Source organism: Diplotaxodon limnothrissa, linkage group LG7 (assembly GCF_057381915.1).
Source record: "Diplotaxodon limnothrissa isolate DT_005_m linkage group LG7, D_limnothrissa_male_GT1.1, whole genome shotgun sequence".
In the NCBI taxonomy this organism is placed as follows: Eukaryota; Metazoa; Chordata; class Actinopteri; order Cichliformes; family Cichlidae; genus Diplotaxodon; species Diplotaxodon limnothrissa.
In genome coordinates, this window is record NC_140602.1 from 22,130,573 (window position 1) to 22,151,635 (window position 21,063).

The following is a 21,063-nucleotide window of genomic DNA, read 5'->3' on the forward strand; positions in this document are numbered from 1 at the left end:
GCTCAAAATTGATCAAAGACTACAGCTGTGACCCCAAAATTATTCTCTTTGAAGTAGGAAAGCCTCACAAAATAAAGAAACATTTGAACATAAAATACCTGGATAATTGGAACGTGACATAATCGCTAAAACAAAATGACTTCTCAAACACAGACTGTTGATAAATGGGTAGAAACGAGTGTTAGAAATATTTTGGATGCAGCGAAGTAGAACAATACATAAAATAGAATACATTAGGTCTATCAGTATCATATACAGTTGTTTATTATTTAAATAAACAGTCTAGTGATTTTATTAGCCAAATGATGGGCCAGTGATCTGTGAATCAGCAGCTTGTTTGATAAATGATATTATTTCTTCAGCATTTTCTAATTGCAGATCGTCATATGCAAGGGTTTATCGCTGTTCTTTGGTTTTTGATTTTGATGTTGCAGTTTAAAGAACATATGATTACCACGCTAAATCAACAAAACGATGACCAAATCAAGTAAAATATTTTGTTATCACTTGCAGAGTTGAAAAGTATTACTAATTCAAAAAAATTATAATTTATCATATTTGTACTTGACCAAAAAATATAAACATAAGATTGTAAAGCAATTGTCATCTTCTCCAGTTGACTCTATATAAACTTTAATGATGATTCTTGCTATTAAACCACAAGATTTTAAACCATAGCAGAGAATGTCTACTAGCTTTTTCCTATTAACTTGTTCTTTGGGTATAAAAGCTTTTGCTGTTTTATTTTATTCAAGCGCAGTTGTACTTTGGCTAATGTTCATTTTCCACTTCAGGTTTTTAGATTACTAAACAGAAACCAAATAAAGATTTGAGGTGTTCGGATTTAGCTTGTAAAGCTAGTTTTCGATTTAGTTTTTACTACTTTTATTACTTTTGATATCAGTTTTTTACGGAGGAGGAAAAAATTGGGCATGTCTTTTTTTTTTGTTTCCAGAATTTTGAGATTAAAGTCAGAATTCTGACTTAAATCTCAGAAATCTGACTCAGATTTTGGACATATCCTTTTCTTTTTTTTTTTCTTTTTTTTTTTTCTTTTTCTAAGAATTTTGACTTTCATCTCAAAATTTTGACTTTTTTCTCAGAATTCTGGAAAAGAAGAAAAAATAAATGTGCCCACTTTTTTTCCCCAGTGGCCCTAATCCTCTTCCTTAGTTTCTGTCATCTGATACTGCAATATTTACAATTTATAATGTGTATTATATATTTTATTAACATTTGCTGCATCTAGACATAATACTATTTTTGGCTTTGCAATAAGCTCTGCTAGCATACTTGCCTCTATCACCTGTTGCATCTATTGTACAGTTTGTCCATCGTTGAGTGCCAACGAAATGCTGATACAGCAAACTGAAAACGCATTCTCTAGTTTTTATCCAGGAGCCACATGTGGATGACACGAAATTCCATCTAACTTGGACTTGGCAAAGTATATTTATTGTTTTATTGTACATTATTTTCTAACAGCTGTGCTTTGTATCTGCATACAGACTACTGTATAACAGTGCTTTGTTCTCCAGCTTTGCTCATCCATCATTACTGTCAGAAACAACAGAGCGGTCAGCTCACACAGCAGTCTGAGTAGATCTAAGCATCTCCACCCAGCTGCAAAACAAACACAAATAAACGGCAGTGACAGTTTCTACCAAACCTGCCTGTAGGAGAACCTGCAAACACTGGTTTCAGTAAGACAACACAACAATACAGACAGGAACAACTGCTGCAGCTGTCAAGATAAACACACCAGGCTAATTGAATTCTGAAATACTGATGGATGGCATTTTCATGCAACCTTAGCATTCATTCGGCTGCTTCCCCATAAATAAGATACAAAAAGACTTCACGTATTTTCATTCCACAAATACAGAAATGCATGACAACTCTAAAACCACCAAACAGGACAACTCTCTCAGCAGACAGACCTTTCATTACGAATCAGGGTCTTGTCATTTGGTGGTATGGGAAAAGAAGGGTGGAGTTCAGTTGGTGGTGGGTGGCGTGATTGCTGCACATTTCCCCCAGCGGGTTTCCAAGGCAACAAAGAATGCAATAAAATGAAGTTAAGTGATTTCCCGGTTTCCCGGAGAGCCTTTGTTGCATCTGACAGTATTACCACGTGGGATCATCATCGACTCTAACAACCGAGTCCAGAGTCTCTGAAAATTATTGAGTGACTGCACACTTGTTTTAGAACAGGTGAGAGATGAGAGGCTCAGATGTGGCGAAACTGGGGTTTCCCCTCACACAAACAACCTCGCTGCTGGCATTGAGAGTATTTCTTAAAGCTTCTCTTTTAACTGAAGTATATCTGAAAAATAAAGGGATCTATATTGTATTATAGTGCTGGCCTTCGAATTTGGCTAATACCCCCTAAACTGTGAGACGCAAATGTAAAATATTGTTCTTTATTTATATCACTACAACATGCAGGTTGCAATATACAGCTTCTGCTACCAAAGTTTAAATATGTTATTAGTTGTATGAGCTTTTAAAAGACATCATTACACTTCTATAATTCATGTCAGATCCATTCATCCTTCTCCAGTTCAGACTGGAGGTGGCTGGAGCCTATCCCAGCTGCAATGGGTGGTACACTCTGTAGAGGCTCACCTACATGTGAGACCCTTCAATTTAATAAATTAAATCAACAGATATTCAGTGATTACTACAGTAAGTGCATACATATTACTGATGTGCAGTTATATGTATTCTCCATATCTTATGGCATAACTGGGAAACAACCCCTCGGCTGTACTTTTCCAGCTTTCGGCTAAAGTGCCAACAAAGTTTTCGCTAGAGCTCCTTGTTGCCAGGAACAGTAAACCGCACAATCATAGACTCAGCCCATCCTTGTTGGTGCCTCATTGGCAGATTTGTATAAGGATGTATATGACTGTGTGCTCTGCATTTGAGTTACAAGTCAAAACACATTGGTCAAGCAGTACTGCAAATACTGCTAGAGCTGTAACTTCCTCAGATCTTGTCATCTTCTCCGTAAATGAAGTTGTGTCCAAAATGCTTTAAATTAAAAAAAATCAAAACATTTTCCTTCAGATTAAAATTAAAGCTATTGAGATATTGGACCCTCGCGGTTTATATAGTCTCTCAGTCATTAGACATTGGGGACCTGTCAAGTGTGCCTCACGCCCTAAGACAGCTGGGATAGACTCCAGCTCCACATGATCCTGAGCTCGAGAAGCAGTTAATAAAATGGATGGACTGCGAGATGGAGTTTTATAATTCATAACTTTAAAATTTAGCCTTATGAGGGTGTTGACATTAACCTTCAAGTGATTGAGCCATAAATTTGTACATGTGATATTTTACAAATGTAAACATTTCAGAATATCTGTTACAGGTAAATGAATCAGACCAGGCATGATGAGAGCCAGGAGAGCCTGAAAGATTCAAAAATCAAAGAATGTATGAGGAAATGATCTTAAAACAATGTTGTGATTAATTCATCCTGTGCAGTGTGAATGTATCTCCCAACACTGCATGTTATTTAAATCAGGCTCCAACCAGTGCTACAAATGACTTCCGAAAGAAGATAATCAAACTGCAGGCAGAACTTTTACTTACTCTGCTGTGAGAGTGGGAGGCTGCTGGGGTGCACGATATAATTCATCTGTTTTGGTCATGTGACAGCAGTGAATGGAGGCTTGCAGTCTGTGAGGAGGTGGCTGCTGCAGAACACAGTCGGTTTATCACGACTCTGCCCCGAGTTTAAAGTGTGTGTGCGCAGGCGTTTGTGTGTCTGTGTGCTAAGAAAAGCCTCTGCTTTTTGCTCCGCCAAGCATCAAAGTGTTAATAATTGCACTGCATTGCGAATAATATAGTTCACTCTGTCACACACTTCAAAAACCTGCACTCATCAAAGACTGTCACATTAAGACACCACAGCAAGGATTATTTTTGGATGCAAGTGCAGAACTCTTGCTGTTTTGTTTTTTTATATTTTGGTCAAAACAAACAAGAAAATAAATGAATGGATATTGCAGCCTAATGTTGATTTACAGCAGAAAGGGAAGGAAGTGGCTCATTTCATCCTTTAAAATAATGAAAATGAATCACAGCCTTTGGCTAAAACAAGTGATCATTTCTATCAACACAGCCTGAAACCTCAACTTCTACTTACTTTGATGTGGGAAAAACCTTTTTGTCTTTAAAAGTGAAAAACAGATAAAAATATTACAAGGCAAGTCTCAAAATGGTAAATGCACTGGTTCTTTTATAGTTTATTTCTGCTATAACTGAGGACTCAAACTGGCGTATAAAACAAAATGCCAACTCTTTTATTCATGTCTCATTCACCCATTTACAAACACATTGATACAGCAACATTTTCTATACCTAAGTGCTTTCTATCTAACATTTATACTCCAATGAATGCAGTGGGAGCAACTCAGGGTTCAGTATCTTGCTCAACGATACTTAAGTATACTGAAGCAGGCAGGGATCGAACCACTAACCTTCCGGTTAGTCGCTGACCTGCTCTAGCTCCTCAAAAGACATCCAACAGCTATAAAAGCGTCTAATGGCAGAATATGTACCTTATGTACAGTTATCAAGTGCTATCAGAGCACATATCAGGCCACATATGTGGTTTACCATGGCAACAGTCGGGTCATAGTGCAAACAGGTTTGTCGCAATAACTGTGTACTGTCGATAATGGTGTTTTTAAGCAAATAAATCACAAAATGTCTCAACAATGTAAATTTAAAAATACAGTAAGTCAAAGAGTAATTGTTTTTTGTATGCTTTTGTACAGTCATGGCCACAGACTCTTGCCAACTTTGGTAAAAAAATCGAACGCTGACTCTGAATGACAGCATTATTGCAATTTCTTTTGAAAGTGAAAAATTAGATTTCATGACAGTGCAAATTTGTCTAAATGTCTAGAGTCTAAATGAAGACTTCACAGGGTATCAAAGTCATTATCCTTTATCTGGTGGGAGGTACGACTGTGATTTCAAATCAGTTTGTCTAAATGTCACATATGGATATGAAGCAAATGTTAACCTCATGGTTGTGCTGAAACCAGAGGATCACCAAAGTCATTCAGATTCATCCTCTGGGAACCATCCAAGTAGTGGATGCAGAGATATTTCACTGGAAAAGTAAACCTTAACCTGCTGATGGCACGAAAGGAAAGTCAGCAAATTATTTAAGTCATTAGGATTAATCCTAGTCGAACCCAAGTCCTAGACTGTGAAGGTAAATATGTTCATATGGGAGATGAAGTTCTGTATTTTCATAACAGAAATTAACCATATATGAGACAAATTTCCACTGCTTAAATTACACATTCTTTTTACCTCTAATTAAAGCCTGTGGCTGAAAGCAAAGAGGTGGTACTTCTACTGATTGTTATCAGCAACAATTCTAGAAAACAGGAAACCAGTAAATTATGACTTAAAGACAAAGTCAACTTTAAAATTTAGCAGCCACGGTGAAACTTCCCTATCAAAGGCTCAATTTGCTTTTCCAGCTTGTGTTGCCCCCCCCCCCCGATCAGCCTAACTAATTAATAAAGTGACAGGGATTAATGTGGCCTGTTTGATGACAAACAAGCCTTTAGAAGACCTAATTAAAACTGAACCTGCACCATTCATTACATTTGCTGTGGCCAAACATTGAATGTGTCAAACAGGAATGCTCAATTATTTGCACACACACACACACACACACACACACACACACACACACACACACACACACACACACACACACACACACACACACACACACACACAAGAAAAAAAGAAAATTAAAAAACTATATTGAGAAACTTCAGGACAAATAAACCTCTAACTGGTTTTAGACGTCCCAGCTTGAGCTCAAAGGACCTGCAGTAATTCAATACCAGCACTAGGTTTCTCATTTCTCTGGAAACCCTGTCCTGCTGAACAACAGATGAATTTACAAACCAGCGTTGAATTATTTAGCCCAGTGTGGTACAACAGAGCTGACGGGCGGTCAGGTTACCTGCCACCATCGCCAAGAGATCAGCAGGACTCTTCCTTCTGGAAAGTCTCCATGGGATTTGGCCAGTGTTTCATGTGTTTAATGACACACTTTTAGGTGTAATGTCAGTTTGTTCATCAAGAACAGGGTGCAATAACACCAAAAGCAAAAGATATGAAAATGTATTTGCATGAATCAGCGGCGAGTGAAAGATTGAGGAGTTGCAGCTTGAATTTATAAGCAGCTGTTTTACATAAGCCGTCTCTCTTAGCAGAGCCGCGTCTTGTTTTTCCACAGTTACAGATGCAGAATTTGCCTCTTAAAGCCAACCAGAAGAGAATTTCTGTGCCTCTCCAGTCTTGTAAAATTAAAAGAAACTGCTGTAGCTGGTAGGTATGACCCAATAAAAATCTGAAAGTATAATTACATCTCCCTTGAAGAAAAAACAGCTTCTGAAGAGCGCTACACTGACTTTACATTTTAGTGGTTTGCAGTCTAATTAGTTATAGTAGCTCTATGGCCTTTAATTCATACACTCAGTCTAATTCCAATAAACAACTGCACTCCTTTTTCTAATTTCTTTAATAAATCCATCTGCATTTATACCAACCCGGTCCGCGGGGCACCATGACATGTGATAGCAGTTCCCTTCTTTTTAAAGCCAAGTCTACTCTGCACCACTGCACATGTTGCACATGTCCATGAAATGCTTCCTTATGATTCTTATAGACTTGAACCTAGATAGTGCGCTTTTATTTCATTAGTGCCTCAGTAGGAAATTAACGAGTAACTAGCTTAATAAGTAATTCCTTTAGACATTTTCTGTTTCTGCCTTTTCCAGGTCAAGCATTTTCTACTCGTCTCTTTTTTTATGTTTTTGTAAACTGAATATTTTCTGATTTGAGGCCATCAGACAAGGCCATTAGTGGAGAAAACAACCAGCAGATTGATGATGATGATGCCAATTTTCAGAAGCAGGTCTACAGTCTATTTATTCACTCTACGTACTAGCTATCTCAGAATGTGCAGTAAACGTTTTCTGCACAATACTGTGCAAAAGTATTGTCATCTCATTTGTTTATTTTTTGTGTCAAAGGAGCCAGACTTTCTTGTAATATTTTAAAGGGTTCTTAAGCAGCAGTTCTCCAGACTTTCTTCAGTTTTCCTTTGGGTATTAGCTGCTTTTGCACACATTTTTGGTCCAGTTCTTGTAACTGACAATGTTCAAGGGAATGATTTTGTTTGTTAAGCCACTTAATGCTAAATCATTTGAGCATTAAAAAGGCACCAGGGATGAACTAGTGTTGTGTCTACATATAACAGACAAATTAGTAAATTTAAGTTGTATTCTTAGGCACTTCACATTACTTGATCTATGAAAAATGCCAAAGAAAACATAGTTTGACAGTCATTAAATAGCATTACTGCACTCACAAGGTGATTTCCAAAGAACTACTATCTTAAAACTTGGTATATTTTGGTACAGTGTGCTTTCCATCTTTCCAAAAATTGAGGAAACAACTATTTACAGCAGCTGAATAATATCTGAAAGTGATGTTCTTAAGAAATAGGACAAAAAAACGGTGACATAAATATATGATATATTACACAAACTTTAAAGATCAGATCTTTAAAGAACATGAAGCTTGGATTACTGCTCAGCCAGCTAAGTGGCAAGTATGGAGAAGTATTTGAGTGAGTCAACATGGTCAGGTGACATTAAGATCAGTTCGGCTAAATCAATTAATTTTCCATGGGTGTTCCTGGAAAAGATTTCCTCCATGTTTAACCAGCAGACTAATGCCTTGCTGTAAAGCCCGTGCCATTTGTTCTACAGGACGTCTAAGCAACAGGAGGCAAACATAGTAAGTAAAGACTGGATCGGGCCGCTAACACTCACTTTTACACTGTTAAGCACCCTGTTAGCCCATTTTTGACATTTTAATCTTGTTCTCAAGTTGCATTCACTGAAATCTGCCCTGGAAGAGAAGCAGCTAAATACTCTCTTATTTAACTCTAGCACTGATGAGTTCTCATCCTACCGCAGCGGTTGAGTTTGGAAACCACCACCACCACCTTCCTCCAGTGGGGCTCGTTCCTCCTGGTCACCTCCTCCTCCTCCACCTGTACCTCCAGATCGGAGGTGGCGCAGCTCATCAGGCTGGAGGGCGCTGTACCAAGCCTGCTGCCCGCTATCGGGAGTCAGCACGGGGCTCTTGTCCTCCTCCTGGCCTTGGACCTGACTTTGCACGGTCTTCACCATGTTCACCGCGTTCACCGGCAGCTGCAGCAGCTTTTGCATGGCGGTCATGTTTTAAACTTCGCCTTGACCTGTGGAACCACAGGTTGGATCACGTGGAGAGAAAAAACAAAGAAAAAAAAAAGCTGCGAGAAGATCAAAGCTTTCCGGTTAATCGGAGGAAATTCTCCTGGAGCTCCTCACACAGTTTTCATGCCACAAAGAGCAGCGTCAGCTACTCTGTTAGAAATCCTCCTTCCCTCTAAGGCTAAGTATGTGGACATTTCCTGCAAGACTGGCACAGCAAGCCTCCTCATAAATGCTCCATCCTGAGGAGAGGTTGCTGCCTATTCCCCATTAAAAATCCAGCGGTAGCTCCAGAGCTCTGTTGTATTTTTTTCTCTCGCTGTCTTCTGTTACTGCTGAGTGAAGCAGCAGACATCAGCTACTCAGTAAATGGATGCTCGGCAGCGAGGGGCGTGGAGTTTTATCTGCCGTGACGCCTCTCCTTTCGCGACTCCTCCCTGCTGCTCATGTGGTTCCTGTTGCCGCACCAGTCACTCTCTTCCTCTTTACGCATATGTGTGTGTGTGTGTGTGTGTGTGTGTGTGTACAATATATTTATATCCCAGCTCACCAACAATGACACAGCCTCTCCCCACCTTTTGCCACGTTATCACTCGCTTCTCCTCGTGTGTGTCATCACTGCTCCAAATCCTCACATTAACAGCTAGAAACTGCACGTCTCCCCTCCACGCTATCACGCCGTCTATCACAGCTTCTTTTATCTGCCCTCACCTGGACTCAACGCCAGCGAGCCTTTGCAGAAATATTTCCTCCCTCCGCTCGCGCATTACGCTTAAAAACCTTCCATCCTATTCATTTTTTATAGCCATCGTTGTGCCTCTTTTTTTCTCTCATCTTACATGACTCAGCTTTCTTGGCAGTGTCGTGATGAGGACATCTCTCTCTCTCTCTCGCTATATTTCTATGTGGCTCTAAACAAAAAAAAGAAACTGCCTTGAAGCACAACTGACATAACGCGCTTCCTGTGATCTGCAGTAGCTCAGTGACAATTTGTTGACATTTGCTTAAGACTAATAAGATTTTTATCCATGATGTCATCAGGAGCAAACCCTGGGCTTGCTGCGCCGGCAGCATCTTTACAGTAAACAAAAAAACAAAAACAAATGCAGAAGATTTACAGATATCTGCAATTTGCTGTAGTTTTTTCAGAAAATACATTTGACAGTTTAACACATTTCAAACTCTGATCTCCTGATTCTCAGTTTAAAGCACTCAAAAAAGCCAAAAGCTGAACATCACATTTTTTTCTTTTAAACATCCAAATACAGTTGATTTGTGACAGCAACGACACAGCACTGCTGCTGGCTTTTCTTAACTTAGATTGTCTTTTTTTCTCTGTCTGGTCTTTAGGTGCAGTGCAGTGCTATCACACCCTCTAAATGAAGGAGGATGAGAGCAAAATTATATATGAAGACATAAATTAATAAACTCTCATATAGTCTAAAGTTGGATGATTCATATTCATGCTCTGTGTGGCCACAATGGAGATAAGGCTGGTACCTACATTGTGTTCGAGTTCGATGAAAATATTATTAACAATGTCATTACTATGCTAAATATAAGATTACAGCCAGTAGTCAAGCCTTAAAACCCAAGGAAGCACTGGTCACTACTGGCTATCACTGATATAGCACTTGTGTTGCCTGACAGTCAGTCAATTTAGGAGCTGTTTTTTAACAAATCAAACTGTGGAAAAAGACGCATGCATCCATTTTCATAGCTGCTTATCCAAATTAATTTCAAGGGGAAGAGTGAAGCCATCCCAGTCACTGATTACCTTTCTTTGTTCTGCGGGAGGAAACGGATGAACCATGAGGAAAACTACGTAAGCTCAGAAGGAACATGCAAACTCCACACAGCAATGCTCCAGTCACCAGAAGCCAAGTCAAATCCCAGAAGCCCATTCAGAGCCAGTAGTACAGTATAGTACAGACTAGTAAATGCAAACAATAATATTTAACACTGTTCAGTTTGAACAAAAACTTTAAAGACAACACTTTGTGGATATAAGGTGAGCATATTAACACAACCTGGTTGTGTTTTACAACGTCACATTTTAGGTAACTCACTTTTTTTTCTTTGTGAAGATATCATGTTCATATCTTAGTTTAACTATTTCACTCTTTCTGTCATAAAGATGGCATTTGATGACCTCCACTCAGTATACATCAATGAAAACATGGCTTGACAATAGGGCTGTTCGATATAACGATATATATCGGATGACGATATAAAAACATCTATCGTTTCATTTTACGCTATCATTTGTTTCGTGGTGTCGCAAAATAAACTGTTTACGGCAATATTGTTTCATCGTTTTGATGGACACTGTAGTGGCTATATTAAATTCTTAAAGTTCTCTCTTTCTCTTATATTTTATATAACCACACTATGGACGGACAAGCGCCTGTTGTTATGCATTATGGTTAGCAATAACGACGGTAACAGCATCGCGTGTCCGCTTGTTTATGTTCCACATAAACCTTTCACAATAAAGCTCAAGATCCTGTTGAGACTTTTCAAAATAAACTGAATCACGTGAAAGAGCAGATTATTTACGGATGAGAAGTAAAAAAAAAAAAGCCGCCAGGTGCTAAAAAATAGACCTTAGACTCAGACGTTAGAACAGGCTTTTCCCCGCAGCACCCTGTGTAATAAATACTCGGAGGCTGTTACAACTTATGTCTAAAAATGTATCGTTTCATGCATCGGTTAAAACACTCGACTCCAGCTACATGACGTGCAGCTGGAAACACTTCATGCAAGTCCAGCTGCCCGAGATTCACAGAATTTACAGAAAATGTCACATTTTTGTGATTTATATCGTTATCGGGACGATAGAATTCTTATATCGGGATATGAGATTTTGGTCATATCGCACAGCCCTACTTGACAACCATTAGAATAGGTGGTTTTCAAAGGCGAGCCCTGGTAAGGTGTATGGGCACAGATCAATCTCAGTAACTTCAGAGGCACACCCATTTACTTTGTTATAGAAGCAGGCCTGAAATATTACAGAACCCATTCAGTTTAGTAAGAGAAACAAGGGTCACTCCTATTAGCCATCCAAACAAGAAAGAATTAACACAAAGATGGAGGAAACAGCAAGCAGCGTTGCAGAGAAGCAGCAGCACTGACATGTCAGAGACAGCAGTTGGCGAGGATGTGTTTGGTATATGACAAGAAGAAAGTGAAGCTGAAGTTATCGCCATGTGAGATGCAGTCCAGTTCAAGTTCCCTATGTGACCTATATCACAGACTTGATTTTTGCTGTCTGACAGAGATGTAAAAACCAAAAAGGTGATCCCGCGGATGTATGAGGAAAGGCAGCGGTCCCATAAATATGAAATTATACAGTGGGGCAAAAAAGTATTTAGTCAGCCACCGATTGTGCAAGTTCCCCCACTTAAAATGATAACAGAGGTCAGTAATTTGCACCAGAGGTACACTTCAACTGTGAGAGACAGAATGTGAAAAAAAAATCCATGAATTCACATGGTAGGATTTGTAAAGAATTTATTCGTAAATCAGGGTGGAAAATAAGTATTTGGTCACCTCAAACAAGGAAAATCTCTGGCTCTCACAGACCTGTAACGTCTTCTGTAAGAAGCTTTTCTGTCCCCCACTCGTTACCTGTATGAATGGCACCTGTTTGAACTCATCATCTGTATAAAAGACACCTGTCCACAGCCTCAAACAGTCAGACTCCAAACTCCGCCATGGCCAAGACCAAAGAGCTTTCGAAGGACACCAGGAAAAGTATTGTAGACCTGCACCAGACTGGGAAGAGTGAATCTACAATAGGCAAGCAGCTTGGTGTGAAAAAATCAACTGTGGGAGCAATCATCAGAAAATGGAAGACATACAAGACCACTGATAATCTCCCTCGATCTGGGGCTCCACGTAAGATCTCATCCCGTGGGGTCAAAATGATCATGAGAACGGTGAGCAAAGATCCCAGAACCACACGGGGGGACCTGGTGAATGACCTGCAGAGAGCTGGGACCAAAGTAACAAAGGTCACCATCAGTAACACACTACAACGGCAGGGAATCAAATCCCGCAGTGCCAGACGTGTTCCGCTGCTGAAGCCAGTGCATGTCCAGGCCCGTCTGAAGTTTGCCAGAGAGCACATGGATGATACAGCAGAGGATTGGGAGAATGTCATGTGGTCAGATGAAACCAAAGTAGAACTTTTTGGTATAAACTCAACTCGTCGTGTTTGGAGGAAGAAGAATACTGAGTTGCATCCCAAGAACACCATACCTACTGTGAAGCATGGGGGTGGAAACATCATGCTATGGGGCTGTTTTTCTGCCAAGGGGACAGGACGACTGATCCGTGTTAAGGACAGAATGAATGGGGCCATGTATCGTGAGATTTTGAGCCAAAACCACCTTCCATCAGTGAGAACTTTGAAGATGAAACGAGGCTGGGTCTTCCAACATGACAATGATCCAAAACACACCGCCCGGGCAACAAAGGAGTGGCTCCGTAAGAAGCATTTGAAAGTCCTGGAGTGGCCTAGCCAGTCTCCAGACCTCAACCCCATAGAAAATCTGTGGCGGGAGTTGAAAGTCCGTGTTGCTCGGCGACAGCCCCAAAACATCACTGCTCTCGAGAAGATCTGCATGGAGGAGTGGGCCAAAATACCAGCTACTGTGTGTGCAAACCTGGTAAAGACCTATAGTAAACGTTTGACCTCTGTTATTGCCAACAAAGGTTATGTTACAAAGTATTGAGTTGTATTTTTGTTATTGACCAAATACTTATTTTCCACCCTAATTTACGAATAAATTCTTTACAAATCCTACCATGTGGATTCATGGATTTTTTTTTCACATTCTGTCTCTCACAGTTGAAGTGTACCTCTGGTGCAAATTACTGACCTCTGTCATCATTTTAGGTGGGGGAACTTGCACAATCGGTGGCTGACTAAATACTTTTTTGCCCCACTGTAAGACTTGACTTTCTCTGACTTTACTAGACAGATACAGTGAAGACTGACCAGGAAAGAGAGACATGCAGCAAAGGGCCACAGGTCAGACTTGAACCCAGGCCGGCAGCTCTTAACCATGTAGTATGTGGGCACCTGCACATCCAACTGAGCTAAACTGGCACCCAAAACTTTTGATTTTATTGTTTAAGAACACTGACCTACGATAATAATAAAAAAAAGAAGCCAAGGCCTTTTTCGTTAAGTCTTGCAAACAAATAGTCACCTGCATCAGTCTCTGGTCCTTTCAAAGTCATAATTTATTTGTCTTACGTGCTGAAGGACAGTGTACACTTTTAAACGGAAGAAAGCCGATCTTTTCTCTGGATGATAATATACAAAAAGATTGGCACGATCTGAGGACCGAAGCAACGTTTCACATCCAACGTGTCTCCAAGGCAACAACAGTGAAGGTCGTGTTAGTGTGCTTCCACCATTATGTTTGCAGACAAACCAGTTAACCCACCTTCACTGAGCAAATTTTGACTTCTGCACACACACACATCTCTATATCAACAATATCCAGCCTACACTGGAAAAACAGTAAAGAGGGTGGAATTTAATCACAAGTAGTTTTGCACTAATGACTAATGTTTGCCAGACAAACTCGAGACAAAACCTCCTCCTCCTCCTCCACATCCAAAGTCAGTTCAGAGCCTGAAATTCTGCCATCTATAGACACATGGCTCCCTCTGCTGGTGAATTATGGTGACGCTGAAGGCATTAGAAACTGAGCGGGGAATGTTCTTGCTTCACCCACACAGTCTTCTTATGCTTACTGCCCTTTCCATTGGAGCAACAAGTCGCCAGTCAGGGTTAACACAGATACAATATCCTCATTTCTTGTATCCTCAGTTCCTCTCCTTGTGCCTCTGTCCCTTTTCACCAAAGATGTGAGTAGAGGAGAAGCAGAAGAGACACGAGGAGAGAGAAACCAAGGTAACAGGGATTTAATAAATGAGACATCCTTTGCGTTGGAGCCTCATTTTAAAAGCATTGCAGAGTTTGATGCGTGGCACAACCGCATCATGAATTGTTTTATTTAAAACCCGACTACTGTTGCCGTTCACGCTATCAGATTTAATAGTGCATGTTGGAGTTTTTTATATTTAGGACCCACATGGCACAATGTGAAAGATTTACCTTTTCTAATCCAACACAGAAGCAGTTTGATCAGCTTAAATAATGGAAACATTGAAAACAAGTTATTCAATGAGTCTTCCTCTTGCAGTGGTTTGTACATTGCAGCTAGGGGTTACGACTCATGTACATGCTGCAGGTACGCTTGCCCACCCTCGATTATAGCTCCTGCAGCAAGCTTCCTCTTTCTTCTCGCCTCCAGATGCATTTTACAGATTGATAGACCCTTTAGCATGCCATACTGAGATTGATATCTAGTTCACAGGCAAAGGGACAGAGGAGGTATACGTTAGTGAAATTAGCAATGCCAATTCATTCACACTGACATTCATACTCACATCCAATTTAGGATCCAAGTGACCTAGTCTAAGCTAACATGTCTGTCTTGGATCTGTGGGAGGAAGCCAGGGGGAACCCACAGAGGCACCTGGATAAAATACAAACTCCACACAGGAAGGCCCCAGCTGGCCAGTGAATTTGAGTCCAGGATGTCTTTGCTGTGACACAACAGTGCTAACCACTGCACTAATGTGTCACCTTTGTGCTCATCATGTCCAAAATGAAAAATACTCTCAGCAGCCAGTGGTACTCCTCAGCCTCCAAGTAGATACACATAGGTATTAATTTCAAAATCCTAGGTGACTTCTTTCTTGAGTTATTGCATTCACAAGATTCTCAGAAAGCTTGACCTGTGACCTATAACCTTGAGGACAAGTTCACTGAGATGCAAACTTATCTGAGATTTTTAGCAGATACACCTATGTTATCAATTTGAAACTCCTACAGTGTGTCGTTGCTGCCCTGGCAGAATGAGAACAATACCCCATCAGGCTTTCATGGAGGGAAAAGTCGTAAAAAGCAAAAATAAAACTGTAGGAGTGCACGGTGTGTTAAATTGTCATTTCTATTGCACCGTTTAATCCCATCTCATCAGATATTTTTCACGCATGACAATTTGACTTTGCATGCTAGTGAAAAAAATTATTTTGTAAATAATAACTTTCTGAAATTTGTCTGTAGTTAAGCAGTAGTTTCAATAAAAACAAACAAAACAAACAAAGAAAAAAACTATTGTTAAATGACTAAATGCTTTAAGCTATGAGCCTCTATAAGATGTTGTTAGCTGGTATTAGTGAAACTTTCGTTAAAGTGGATCTAACGTTGTTGGACTTGGACACTGGTGAACAAACTCAGACAGAAAGCTGAGGAGGTAATTTAGCCATTTATATAGCGCTTATCTACTCTCATAGAGTACTCAGAGCACTCTATACAACATGCCACATTCACCCAATCACCTCCATTCATACAAGCACTTTTTTCTATAACCCTCTTTACTTTAGTGCTGTTTAGCTAACATTCACACACATTCACGCTCCGATGGATGCATTGGAGAGCAACTGGGGATTAGGATATTTGGCATCACCACCAACCTTCCAATCAGTAACTGACTTGCTCTACCAACTGAGCTACAGCCACCCCCGCAATCAGCTGTGTCGAATCAAAGACACATCTAAAACCTGCAGGACACCGGCCCATGAGACCTGGAGTTCCCCCACCCCTGCTCTAATCTGCTGACAATAAGTAACTGTGATGAATACATTCTTTTTATTTTCAATTAAAAATGTGAAAAAATTACTCACTGTAACTTTAAACACTAACCTTAAATTAAATAAACATGTAGAAGGAGCTGGAGCATGCTGACCAGGAAACAGGTGTATACCATTAAATTAAAAATGGCTTAATTAACAAGTTCATTGTCTAATGTGCAATCACAGACTGCCTCTGTATAGCTGTGTGTACCTCTTTCCCTGTTTGTGTGCCCCAATAAAGGTCAAAGTTTTCCAGATTACCAGTTATTATGCCCTATGTTATTTAAAAACATTTTTAAACACATTTTTCACAGTTGTTCAGGATGCAATATTCCTGAAAAAATGCGACTCAATGTAGTTGCAGTCAGGACTGATGACTGATGATTATTTAGCTGGTTTTGCTTTGTTTGTGATGACCTCATGATGTTTTATTTTCATGTAATGTGGAACTTCCTTCCGGTCCGGGCCTATGTGCCGCCACCAGGCTGAGCTGCTGCCGCTGTCCAGCAGGGGTGGTGCTGAAACCTTGGAGCTCAGGCCTCGTATCCCCCCTGTGACAGGCCTTTCGCATCCCACTTCACAAACATGACGTATAAACACCGTAACCTTAAAAGCCTCACACACGTGAGCAAAGAAATGTAATAACAGGAGCGAACAACAAACAGCAGCGAGCCGCACACCGCAGCCTTATAGCGGCCAAATCACAGCCCGAGACTCAGAACTAGAAAACGAAGGCGCTGCTTTCAATCACGGGCCTGTAGCAACAAAGTTCAACATGCTGTCTATTATCTATTGACGTTACAGCATACTTTATGTACGTGTTAGCGGACATAAGGCTGCCCCTCCCCCACCATAAGCTGGCCCATAACACCCCTCCCCACAATATGACAAACAGAAACAGTAACAGGCAGCACCGAGGCAGGTAGCTCGTACCTTTTGTAGTCGGAGGAGAAAATCCCTCCGCTCGCCGGATCGTGACCGTACTCCGGCTCCCCCACGCTGGACGAGCCGCCCTTCTCATCGTTAAAAGCGGAGCTGGCAGACATAGCCGTGTCTTTCAGTGTGTTTGTGTTTTTGTTCTTGTCGCTCTCAAAGAGCAGCAGCGACGGCGATTCAGTGCAGAAGGCAGCGGGATACACGGCTCTTAAAGGCGCATACACACCGCCGTTATCTCCGGGATGCTCGGCTGGGGGGGGTGGTTATGAGGTCACGTGACTTTTCTGGATCCCCCCCGGATATATATGTGTGTATATATATATATTTAAATATATATATATATATATATATATATACACATATATATGTGTATATATATATATATATATATATACACATATATATGTGTATATATATATATATATATATATACACATATATATGTGTATATATATTTTTTTCTTTCATACATTTTTATATAACAGGCAGTTGAAAATTTGTATTATCTCAACTATTAACTCTAGAAACCTGTTATTATCAAAACACACACACACAACTTCTTATGTGGTAGAGTATAGTAGATAGTCTTTCACCGGCCCCGTTCTCCCCTACACTGCTAAAACTAGTGGTCTCTCTCACACTCAGGCTGTACTTCCAAAATAAACTGAAATAAATCAAACGGACATAGACTGGAAAATAAATAAAAAATGATGTGAAACCAATTCAGGAAGAAAACATTGCCATTAACTTTAAAGTTGTTGAAAAGTTCAGTGTCATGACACACAAGTGAATCTGGTTAGTCGCTCACAATCATGGTGGATTTATGACTTCAAAGTCTGACCTGATGGTAGCCTGGCTGTCCCTAACAGTATAGGACCTGCTGCATGGGGCTATTATTGTAGCAAACGCATTTGTGCCTGTGAATCTCAGTCCACATGTGTGTATTTCAATCTGTGTGAGGATTTATGTGTGGGATTGTTAGAAAATCAACCCAGCAGAGATATAATTTTTTTTCAAATTGTTGGAAAAACCAGGAATGATGATCTTCAGTATCTTGCAGTAAGTTTACACTGTCAGTTCCAGGTGCATCACTCTGGTTTCTAGCTAGAGATCAAATCCACTGACTTGTATACAGTGAGTTTGTTTTTACCTAACTGCTTCAGCTAGCTCCTTTCTGTCTGATCCTATGAAAGAGTGTACTCAGTGTGCAGCGGTGTTTGGGTACAGGCACATGCGGGGGGCTTGAGCACCTGCCCCTTTCCTGATGGATGCCCCAAGTGCCCTTTTCTTGAGGTATTTTTTTATGTGTCTGTGTACATGTGGAGCCCCGCCTGTGCCCCTCAAAAATAACATTTTAATCACAATTTTGCTAAACAAAAAGATCTGGCTTGTATCAGTCACATGACAACCATTAACCAATGCTCACCCTTGACAGCAGAGCGTGCTAGTATTACTTTATTTTTTCATTCTCATTACTTTATTGTTATAGCACTAGGAATAAATAACAAGAGAAGGATTCTGGATCAGCACCATGATGCAAACTTGTGGCCATGGTATATACAGTATTCTGGAGAAGATATAAAAATGTCACTGTATGTGCATATGTATGTGTTTTATGTGTATAGATTTTTAAGGACATGAGGAGAAAACAGTGACAAAGGTAGCTATGTGAGGCTGTTAAAGGCAGTGGATCCCTCACCAGTTGAATTAAAAAGAGCACAGGTAACATTAACACATGTACCAGTTGTTGCATTGCAGAGGTATTTAAGTATAAAAACAATAATAAACACAATTGCAGTGTTTTGGTTCTATAACATCATTCCATCATTACTTAATTATGACTTTATTACTATTAAAGCAATAACAAATTGCGCCCTTTTCTCAGATGAAAAGCAAGTGGAGAGTGATACATGAGATGAGATGGAAGGAGGAAGAGAGGCAAAGAGTGAGTCACAGGCAGAGCCTAATTTATTCCCCACAGTGTTTTCTTTTTCTTTATTTTCTTTATTTATTTTTTTAATCTGTTGCATTACAGTTCCAAGTGCTGTCACCAATCTTTGTATTTTATTATTATCTCATAACACTTGTTTAATCAACTACCATCTCTCCTATGGACTTTTTAACCCTTTAAGACCTACCATAGAACCAAGTCCGCCAGAGCTTATATTACATTTTTACATGCTGTAGTGCCATTTTTGGGAGCATTTCAAGTTGATATACATCAATACAACCATTATAGCCCCAATTTTAATAATATGTCTGCATTAAGTGCATAGTAATTACATAAATTGCAAAAAAGTGCAATAAACTACAAAAAAATTGAAAATCGTTTTTGTTTTTTTAACATATATTTCTAGTTAGAGAAATTTAAGAGGCTTATCCCTCAAAACTGTAAATACAAAAAAGTTGCACAAAATAGTTTCCCACCACAGGGAATTTATTTTGACTGTCTTCATAGTTTTATTTTTGAAATACACCAATTTTTATATACTGCAGGAAAACAAAAATAAATATTATAATGCAAATTTGCAAAAAAAACCAGCATATGCATCAAAATAAACTATTTCCAGCAGTGCAATATGAGTCCTAAGCATCCCAGAAACGACACAGAAAGTCATAAAGTCAAACATAACTTTTAAAAACACCAGTATAGGCTCATAAGGCCCTGATGGTAAAAAACTACATTTCTGCAAAATGCTGTCACTTCCAGGTTTGGGCAGGACATGGCGGACATGCGATAGTTCATGCTGATGGAGCAGGAAGTGTTACAAACAGCTGATCGGATCGGCAAAGCGTGTTTCTGGAATAGTATGTTTTTGTTGCTGCAAGTGCTTTTTATGCAGTTTTTGCAAAGCTATATGTGGAACGAAACTGTGACTTAGGACAAGCTGATGGCATAAGATGTAAGTACAACTCCTCCGGTTTCATATGCAAAAAAAATTATTGCGCTAGCTTATGTGGTTGCAGTGCTACCGGGATTTAAAAATAGTTACGCAAAATGGAGCGTGCCTGCTCTGACCGGCTTTCTACAGTCTCAGACCAACACAGCCCTGCCCTCCAGCGCTATCAGCAGCAGCAACCCCTCAATAGCAACATTGTACCCCATTAGGTAAAACATAGGCATAAGTTTACTTTGCATTGTCCCCATCTGATCACAATGATGTAGTATGATGCAATTCTCTATTAGATCCTTGATGTATGTGAGTTGTTGTCATTCAGCCTGGTTCTGTGCGCCCCTTTTTAACTTTGAGCAGAACTAAACTAGAGAATAGCTTGATTGTTGGATTTTACAGGAAGATATCCGAAACTAGGAAAACACTAGGAACTGAACAAGGAATTACTAGCCACTTAAAATTGTTAAATAGCAATCATGTGGGGCTTAGTTACACCTAATAGTGAGACCTCTTTTTCTAGCAAAGGTAGCCTTTAGGTGCTGCAGTTCAACTGCCTGAAACCAGCATGTGATCAATCACTCTACAAACATCAGTTGTGCATCTTTTGAATGAAAAAAACAGTTTATGATATCTATGAGTAAATCATATGAGCACCGACCCACAGACCCACAATGTTTTTAATCTAGCGTTTCACTGACACCTAGTGGACACTGATACAAAAGTAAAGAAGATTGAAAGTGTTTGAAAAAATGTTTTTATTGGAACGCTTCATAGGATCAGTAAAATTAATGAAAGCACATGATGTTCCAGCACTGACTGGCAGCAGGTCTTCACTGATAAAGGTGGTCTCTGTCTGGAGCTGAAGGGGTGCAGCAGAAGAGGATGTGGATGCAGGGAGGTGTAGATTTGTATTGTTTAGTGTCTCTGTGTTTGTCAGCTGCACACACACTGACTGCAGGTGAGGCAGGTAAGTAACACCTGGCTCTCTGTGTCACAAATGAATAAGAACATGATGGCTTTATCTGAGCTGGGCTCATGGAAAACTTCTTGGTTTTCTGAACTTCCTGTTCAGGTTTAGATGCCCACACTGCAACACAAACAATAAGTAATAAAAGTCAATAAGTCTTCTTTTTCTAACACATTTTTGTCTCAATTTTATCACATATCACATGAAAAAACGCTGCAATTCTCAGAAA

At 39.9% G+C, this 21,063-nt stretch overlaps 1 protein-coding gene across 5 annotated transcripts in view; it reads right to left on the reverse strand.

The window, feature by feature from the left end:
- The window catches only part of ap3b2 (adaptor related protein complex 3 subunit beta 2), a 56,855-nt gene extending 39,772 nt beyond the window's left edge, over positions 1-17,083 (reverse strand). For 3 of the 5 annotated variants that reach the window (XM_085357674.1, XM_085357673.1, XM_085357671.1), the window contains exon 1: positions 8,029-8,297. In XM_085357674.1, coding sequence (XP_085213800.1) covers positions 8,029-8,297 — 269 coding nt within the window. Of the gene's footprint in view, positions 1-8,028; positions 8,298-16,970 lie in introns of those variants that run through there. The other 2 variants (XM_085357675.1, XM_085357676.1) reach the window with 1 other exon arrangement.
- Positions 17,084-21,063: the final 3,980 nt, after the last annotated feature.